General features: G+C 33.2%; 1 protein-coding gene across 2 annotated transcripts in view; it reads left to right on the forward strand.

Annotated features, from left to right (window-relative positions):
* The window catches only part of FBXO8 (F-box protein 8), a 35,646-nt gene extending 29,424 nt beyond the window's left edge, over positions 1–6,222 (forward strand). Inside the window, exons 4-6 of one of the 2 annotated variants that reach the window (XM_082619908.1) lie at positions 2,124–2,242; positions 4,079–4,275; positions 5,577–6,220. In XM_082619908.1, coding sequence (XP_082476034.1) covers positions 2,124–2,242; positions 4,079–4,275; positions 5,577–5,764 — 504 coding nt within the window. In that variant the 3' untranslated portion in view covers positions 5,765–6,220. Of the gene's footprint in view, positions 1–2,123; positions 2,243–4,078; positions 4,276–5,576 lie in introns of both variants that reach the window. The other variant, XM_082619909.1, reaches the window with a different exon arrangement.
* The last annotated feature ends 1,442 nt before the right edge of the window (positions 6,223–7,664 follow it).

Consider the following 7,664-nt stretch of genomic DNA (forward strand, 5'->3'; position numbering starts at 1 on the left):
TTTCCTCAAAACCAGCAGTGTTGGCTGATTTCAAGCCTGTGTAGCCGGTTTTCAGGACTGGGTTGAAAACCATCTGCTTACTCCTCTGCATCTGATTGATTTTGGAGAACTCAAGTGAGGTTACATATTAAATTCTCAAACATGTATTCTGTAAAAAAAGGAAATGACCAACAATTGTATGATGCTTGCATAAGGCAAATGCCAGTGTTAATTTACAATAAAGGAGCATCAAACAGTATTAACAATGGCATATATCATATAATTAGAGAATTACATGCTATTTAACAGATCACATTAGTGTTGTTTTACATTTTGTAAATTTTTAAAAAGTAAATTAGAATTAGTTTTGTGTCCTTAAATACTGATTTATGAGTAAGCATGAATAAAGAACCTATTAATTACTACTTAATTGACATTCCTTGGTCTTTGAATCACTTGGATTAAAATTAAGCCCTGGAAATACTTCTAATATGTTGTTATGCTTTTTAAATGGAGGAGTTTTAGAAAAAAAAAAATCAAAACCTGGCTTAATTTTGCAGAGTAGATCAATTAAATATACAGTCAACTCTCGATTGTTCAAACGAATGGAGGAAAGGATGGAACAAGCATTCCTGTTTCTCTCGTTCCTGCCCCTCAGACAGCTGCTGAGAGCCTCATTCCAAACAAGTTCCTTGGCTTTTCATCTTGATCACGTTACGTGCTCTAGCCTTGTATCCAGGGTGCAGTCTGAAATATGGCTTACCACTGAGTTGGCAAAGTTTCACGTTCTCACATTCTGCTCTTTATATGCTTTTTAAAATCAGTGCTTTAGGATTGTTTTTATACTTTTCAAATTCTTATGAAAATTTGATAGCATTGCTAATAGCCTGTTATCCTCATAAAATTAGTTTTACACCAAAATCTTATCTTCGAATTACATTTTATAGATAATTATAACCTTTCAAAAGCATAACCTCATGGTACCAAATTGCTTAAAAAATGTAATATAAAAATTTTATGAGAGTTTTTCTCCTGAGAGGTTTTATAAAAATTCTTCCAATTTTTTGAATTCCTAATGTATGCAATATTTCCGATCACTATGTAAGCGTTTGTAAAGGGAAGAAACGCGGAAGGAATTTATGTGTGAAAACAGTATGTTGTGTGTATATACTATGTCATTTTCTCTACCAATTAACTGCATACATTGTGCCATTATCCAGACATGAGCATTCATGGGAATGCATGTGTCTGGATAACTGTGAGTTGAAAGAAACACACCTGCTTTTATTTCAATAACTGCACATTCAAATCCACATAAGGCATTTATTTGAATGTGACCTTCATATACATGAGAGAACATGGGTTTCAGTGTTTGATTGTTTTGTTGCTGTTTTGTTGGTGGTGGTTTAAATCTAAAGTAGGGTACAACCTTACGGGTAATGCTTCTCTGGAAAACTTTGCATGCAGAGAAAAGGAAATTCAAAGATAAACCCTATGAAAAACACTGAAATTGTTTTGTCTTATTATGTTTAACCTCAGTGTGTATTGGAGCTAAATTCTTACAGAAGGTATTAATAGCAATGCTTGAAGCCAAAGTGTGTACAACCCATAAACCAGTCTGGAACTCTGCTCCTTTTACTTTAAGTAAATTTAATGATGATTCTTTCCAGAAAAAAAACTGTTAGTCTTTGATTTGGAGAATCCATTTTTCTCAAGAAGCTATTTCCTTGAAAAGTGTGTTAGAATATGTGTCTGAGCTTTAGAAATCATGTTTTCCATTAGGCAATGAAGTGTTTGTTGTAAGGCTTATTCTTAAAGTCTGTGTAATTGTTCTTCCCCACTCCCCCCACCCCCAATTTAGGTCATATTTCTGGATAGTTAGTTTTAACTGACCTGAGCCAGAAAATTGAATTAGGATGTCTTTAGAAGTCTTAACTTTGAATTTCCTACTTTTCATTGCATGTAAACTATCAACCACAAATAACAGTTTCAGTTCAAGTTCTAGCTTGTATTTTGCATGTTAAAGCTATAAACAGTCTATTAATGCTGGAAAGAATCTATAGCTATTGTTCTGCTATTGCCTAATTGTTGAATTTACAAAGGAAGACTGATTTTATTTATGTAGACTTGTCTTTCTGTCTTAGGGAGTGAACTACTTTATGTCCAAGGGCATCCTAGATGATTCACCAAAGGAAATAGCAAAGTTTATCTTCTGTACAAGAACACTAAATTGGAAAAAACTCAGAATCTATCTTGATGAAAGGTAAAAAAGAATAATTTTTCATCAGACATGAGTTAAATAATGCTTTTAATGAGTTAAGTTTTACCTTAAAAACTGTACTACGTAGCATTCATCTAGTTGCAAGATTGAGTGAAGACAGGAAAAAGATTCCTATACCTTGCAAATCATTTCTCTTGCAAGCTGATGAGGAATTTACCATTGTAAATGTAAAAAAAAAGCCCAAGCACAGACACAAAATGGAAGTCCAACATCTTTGTGATAGCAAACCAAAACTAGACATAAAATCTAAGTGTTTGGTAACTAAAAGTTATGAATTTTGAAATTGTCCATATAAAAATCAAATGGACAAATAGTACTCATAAACACAAATCCTATAAGATGTGTATATTTGCATCATACTACACAAAAGTGTCATGTAAAAGCTTGAAAATTCCAGAAGTGTGATTTAATAGTGTGCTTTACAGAGACAGTGCCTAGTATGCTGTTTTGACTTGATAGTCATTCATTTGTACTCTTGAATTCTGGGTATCAACAGACAGAAAAATATTGTGAAAATATTTTGATGTGACATCACCGAACTACCATTTTAAAAATTATAGATCTCATAGAAATCTAAAGAATGGCTCAAAAACGTGTCTTTTCATTGTAATTCTCTTTTTTTTTTTTATTTCTCAGGATTTTTCAACAACAATTTGTATTTATTATATTCCAGGAACTTTGCTAGAAGTAGCAGTATGCAGTTGATTAAAACATAATCCCTGTCCTTGAGGGGTTTATAGTTCAGCATATCGGTCATTGAAAGAAATTTCTTATGTAAAGATGGTGCCATTAACTCTTTTTGTCCTTAAATGCTAGGTACCTAGGGATCAGCAGTTTTTCTTTAAAGAACCAGATATTTCTGTGAATATTTTAGGCTTTGAAGGACATATGCTCTCTATTGCAGCTACTTATAACTTTGCCATTGTGTCATGAAAGCAGACATAGACAATAAGTAAACAAGTGAGTATAGCTGTGTTCTAGTATTTATAAAAACAGGCAGTGGGCTGTAGTATTTGGTCCACTAGCTGTAGTTTGCCTATCCCTGCCATAAGCAACTGGTAGAAATTAAGATTTCTATAATCATGATCATATAATCACAGTTGAGTTCAGTAAGGATTGAAGCATATTATAACAAAGTGTGACTATTAGAGCGCTATTGATAAAAAATAAGTATATATGCACATATGTACACAAATATTTATATAATTATAAACAACCTAAATGTATATCATTAGAATTCTTATATCCATAAGATACGCTACTGTGGAGCCATTTAAATGAAAGAGTTAGATCTTTGTGTAAAGACACAGAAAGCTGCTCACAATACACTATATGAAACAAGCAAAAGCAAATTCTAGAACAATATAGGGTATATGTAGACACTTAAAAAAAAAGTCTACATAAACAATTGTTACCTCTGGTGATGTGGATTGGTATGGAAAGTGAAGATTCTCCTTATTTTCATAATTAAAAAAATAAAGAATTCTGCTTGTCATTTGGATTTAGCCAAGAAGATACTTGAAAAGTTACCATTTTTAATACTGAAAAATTCATTTTTCATTCATTTTATAGTTAGAATTTCTAGTTTCACCTTGTTTTGTTATTCTATTCGTGAAAGATTTTTAAACTGCTTAATTTTATAAATAATCATACTTTGATGTTTTAAAATTTTAAGACACATATACTTTATAGGATTGCTGATGTGGTAATCAACGATAAAGTATTTTCATCCAAAAAATGAATAATCTGTGATTTTTCCCATTTTTTTTTTAATAGAGAAAAGTTAACTAAAACTGTACCTTTTTCTTTTTCTACTAGGAGAGATGTCTTGGATGACCTTGTAACATTGCATAATTTTAGAAATCAGTTCTTGCCCAATGCACTGAGAGAATTTTTTCGTCACATCCATGCCCCTGAAGAGCGCGGAGAGTATCTTGAAACACTTATAACAAAGTTCTCACATAGATTCTGTGCTTGTAACCCTGATTTAATGAGAGAACTTGGCCTTAGTCCTGGTAAGAATGTATATAGTGAATTCCTTCCTTCTCCTATTCCCATCTCTAGGTAAAAATAGTAGTAGATGAGATATTTTTCTCACTATGGGGAAAAATGCTTCCTGTAGTTACAAATACTTGTCTTATTGCTTCTAGCAATAACTAGTTTGTCATAGCTATTATTTACATGTAGTAAATATACTGTTTTAGGAGGAAAGTTAGACTTAGATATATAAATTCTTTAAAATTCTTGGTTAAGCATTAGATATTTTTACTAGTCTAATCAAAAACTTGAGAAATTATTTTTAAAGCTTTTAATAATACACATATTACATAGGTAACACCTAGAATTATTCTACTAAAATTTGTTTTTAATACAACTAGTTTTCACTGTTTGTGTGTATGTATATATGGGCATGGTATAGCCTGAGTCACCTAGGTATTTTTTTCATGTGATATAGATTTATTTCTTCATATCAAAAAATCTTGTCGTGCTTATCTTAATACAGAGATTACAAAGCCTTTTCCTATCATATGAAATTTGTTGAGCATGCTTGTGCAAGACAACCTTTATTAAGACTGCAATATTCTGAAAAATAAACACCATAGTAGTAGCAAGTAGCAGTAGCAAGTGTCATGAGGTTTCTTACTGTTTTAACAGTAAACATCAACTATTGCCCTGAACAATATAAAGAAGAAAATTTTTTGTTGCGTGGGCTCAAGTTTAGCAACTTTTTCCCTAAAGATTTACTTTTGAGATTAATATGTAAATTCCATAGACCTTTTAAATACATATCTTAAATGACAAGGGTAATTTAATAATCTTGTGAGATGTTTCCATTTTATTTTCTAGTACCAAGTTAATATGTTTTCTTGTCATTAAAAATGCTTTCTAATTAAATTAGGTTTTTGTAAAAGCATTTGAAAATAAATATCCGACTTTTTTTTTAATGGGAAGATATACTGACAGTACAAATGTATTTAATGGGTAGTTGAATGGGAATATCACATTTGAAAGCAAGAGACCAATAAAGCCAATTTTGAAAGTTTTAAATTTAGAATGACTTTTTACTCTAAACTCCTAAACTATTTGAAGAAAATGCTCACTGAATTGGTGTTCAGTTAGGATGATCAACATCCCTGTTTGCCCAGGAGAGGAGTTTCCTAGGACACAGGACTTTCATCACCAAACTGGGGAAGGCCCAGGCGATTATGTTTAATTATCATCTACTCTTGAGCTTTAGAAATTATGAACAGTTTTGCCTTTGAGACCACAGTTTAAAAACCAGCCCGTAATTCCAGGTGTTCCTTTGTCCTTCCAGATGCTGTCTATGTGCTGTGCTACTCTCTGATTCTACTTTCCATTGACCTCACTAGCCCTCACGTGAAGAATAAAATGTCAAAAAGAGAATTTATTCGAAATACCCGCCGTGCTGCTCAGAACATTAGTGAAGATTTTGTGGGGCACCTTTATGACAACATCTACCTTATTGGCCATGTGGCTGCATAAGAGCACAATTGCTAGGACTTTAACTTGTAACTTCAAACTAAAACTACCCAAGGACTTATTTAGCAGATATGGGGGTTACATTAGTGCTGGTCATTCTAGCCTCTGTATACAATCAAGCTTGAGTGTACAACCCTTTTTTCTTTTACTCTTTTCTTTTTTAGTAATTTCCTTGGGGAACTAAAGAATTTTGCAGAATTTTTCTTAATTTTGCTTATCTTGTTTTGCACAAAGCAGAGCCATTGTCTGACACAGCTGTTTAAGAATGTTAAACTGACATTATACTCTAAAAAAGATGGTATATTTGTGCATTAGATTTGCCTGAAAAACCATTCATTTGCATTCTTTTCTAAAATACCATGTAATGTGTACATATTTAACTAAAAAGATTTATAATCATAATTATTTTATTGTAAAGATTTTAACTAAAGCCTTTCCTTTTTCTCTCAAACTGAGTTCTGAAATTTATTTGATTCTGATATGAAATTATTACTGTCTTCATAAAAGTTGGATCTGACTTTAATAGAAACCAATACCAGCTTCTCTTTCCTTTGAACTTTGAAAAGAGTATTGATTTGTTACTATGCAAAATAGGCACTTATTTTTATAACAGAAATTAATCACTTCATTTTTAAAATTTCTGCATTAGTTAAGTCTCAGTCCTTTAAACCATAGCAAAACAGGTTAAAATCTGTTTCCACACATAAGAACAAAATGTCATTAGAACTTATATCTGAAGTAGTCAAACCTTACTATTTTCCTAATTTTTTTTATAAATTTATTTATTTTATTTATTTATTTTTGCCTGTGTTGGGTCTTTGTTGCTGTGCACAGGATTTCTCCAATTGCGGCGAGCGGGGGCTACTCTTCCTTGTGGTGCGCGGGCTTCTCATTGTGATGGCCTCTCTTGTTGCGGAGCATGGGCTCTAGGCACACGGGCCTCAGTAGTTGCAGCACGCGGTCTCAGTAGTTGTGGCTCACGGGCTCTAGAGCACAGGCTCAGTAGTTGTGGCACATGGGCTTAGTTGCTCCATGGCATGTGGGATCTTCCCAGACCAGGGCTCGAACCCATGTCCCCTGTATTGGCAGAGGGATGCTTAACCACCGCACCACCAGGGAAGCCCTCTCCTAATCTTGATGATTTCTATTCAGAATCAGTTGGGAAAGGAATATTGTGAATGACGATAAACAGTCTTTATTCATTCATTCAGTATATATTTATCAAGGGCCTTCCATGTGCTAAGCATTGTGCCAGGTACTAGTGATACCTGGACATGGGCTCTGCCTTCACAGAAGCTACATGATTGGGTAATGAGAGGAATACTACTGCTTAATGGAGAGCAAATGTATGATGTATATCTTAACAGTTATTTAATCCTTAAAACACTTAACATTGGAATGATAAAGAACAGTGTATTTATATGGTAAGTCACAAGTTCCCTGGAAATGCCTCTAAGTGAAAAGCATCAGCTTTGGAATGATACACTAAGTGATGGGTGGAGCTGCTAGTTTAGGGGAAGGGAACTGGGGGAGTGGGAAGTCCTTGCTAGAGGTGTAGAATCCTGACTTCCAGGTCTGGCCCTAAAATTACAACTGAACGATGTACTACAGAATTTTCAAACAAAACATAAGGTAACCAAAACAACTTTTGAAAGTCAAAGGGACTTTCGGACTGGTAGTAAACAATTTCTAAGATTCTGAAGCAGATATCTAAATATATTTCACGTGCATAATTTTGAATTCTATAACAAAATAATTCTAATAAGTGTACTAATCAATGTCTTCATAAATGCTACACCTGTGTAAACCAAACCCATATCAAGATATGCAACCTTACACAATGTATATGTAGTTAACACTGTACCCCTTAATATAAAATATAAACTTTGTAACCATAGAGGTG

Source organism: Mesoplodon mirus (assembly GCF_964341445.2).
Source record: "Mesoplodon mirus genome assembly, chromosome: 1".
Lineage (NCBI taxonomy): Eukaryota > Metazoa > Chordata > Mammalia > Artiodactyla > Ziphiidae > Mesoplodon > Mesoplodon mirus.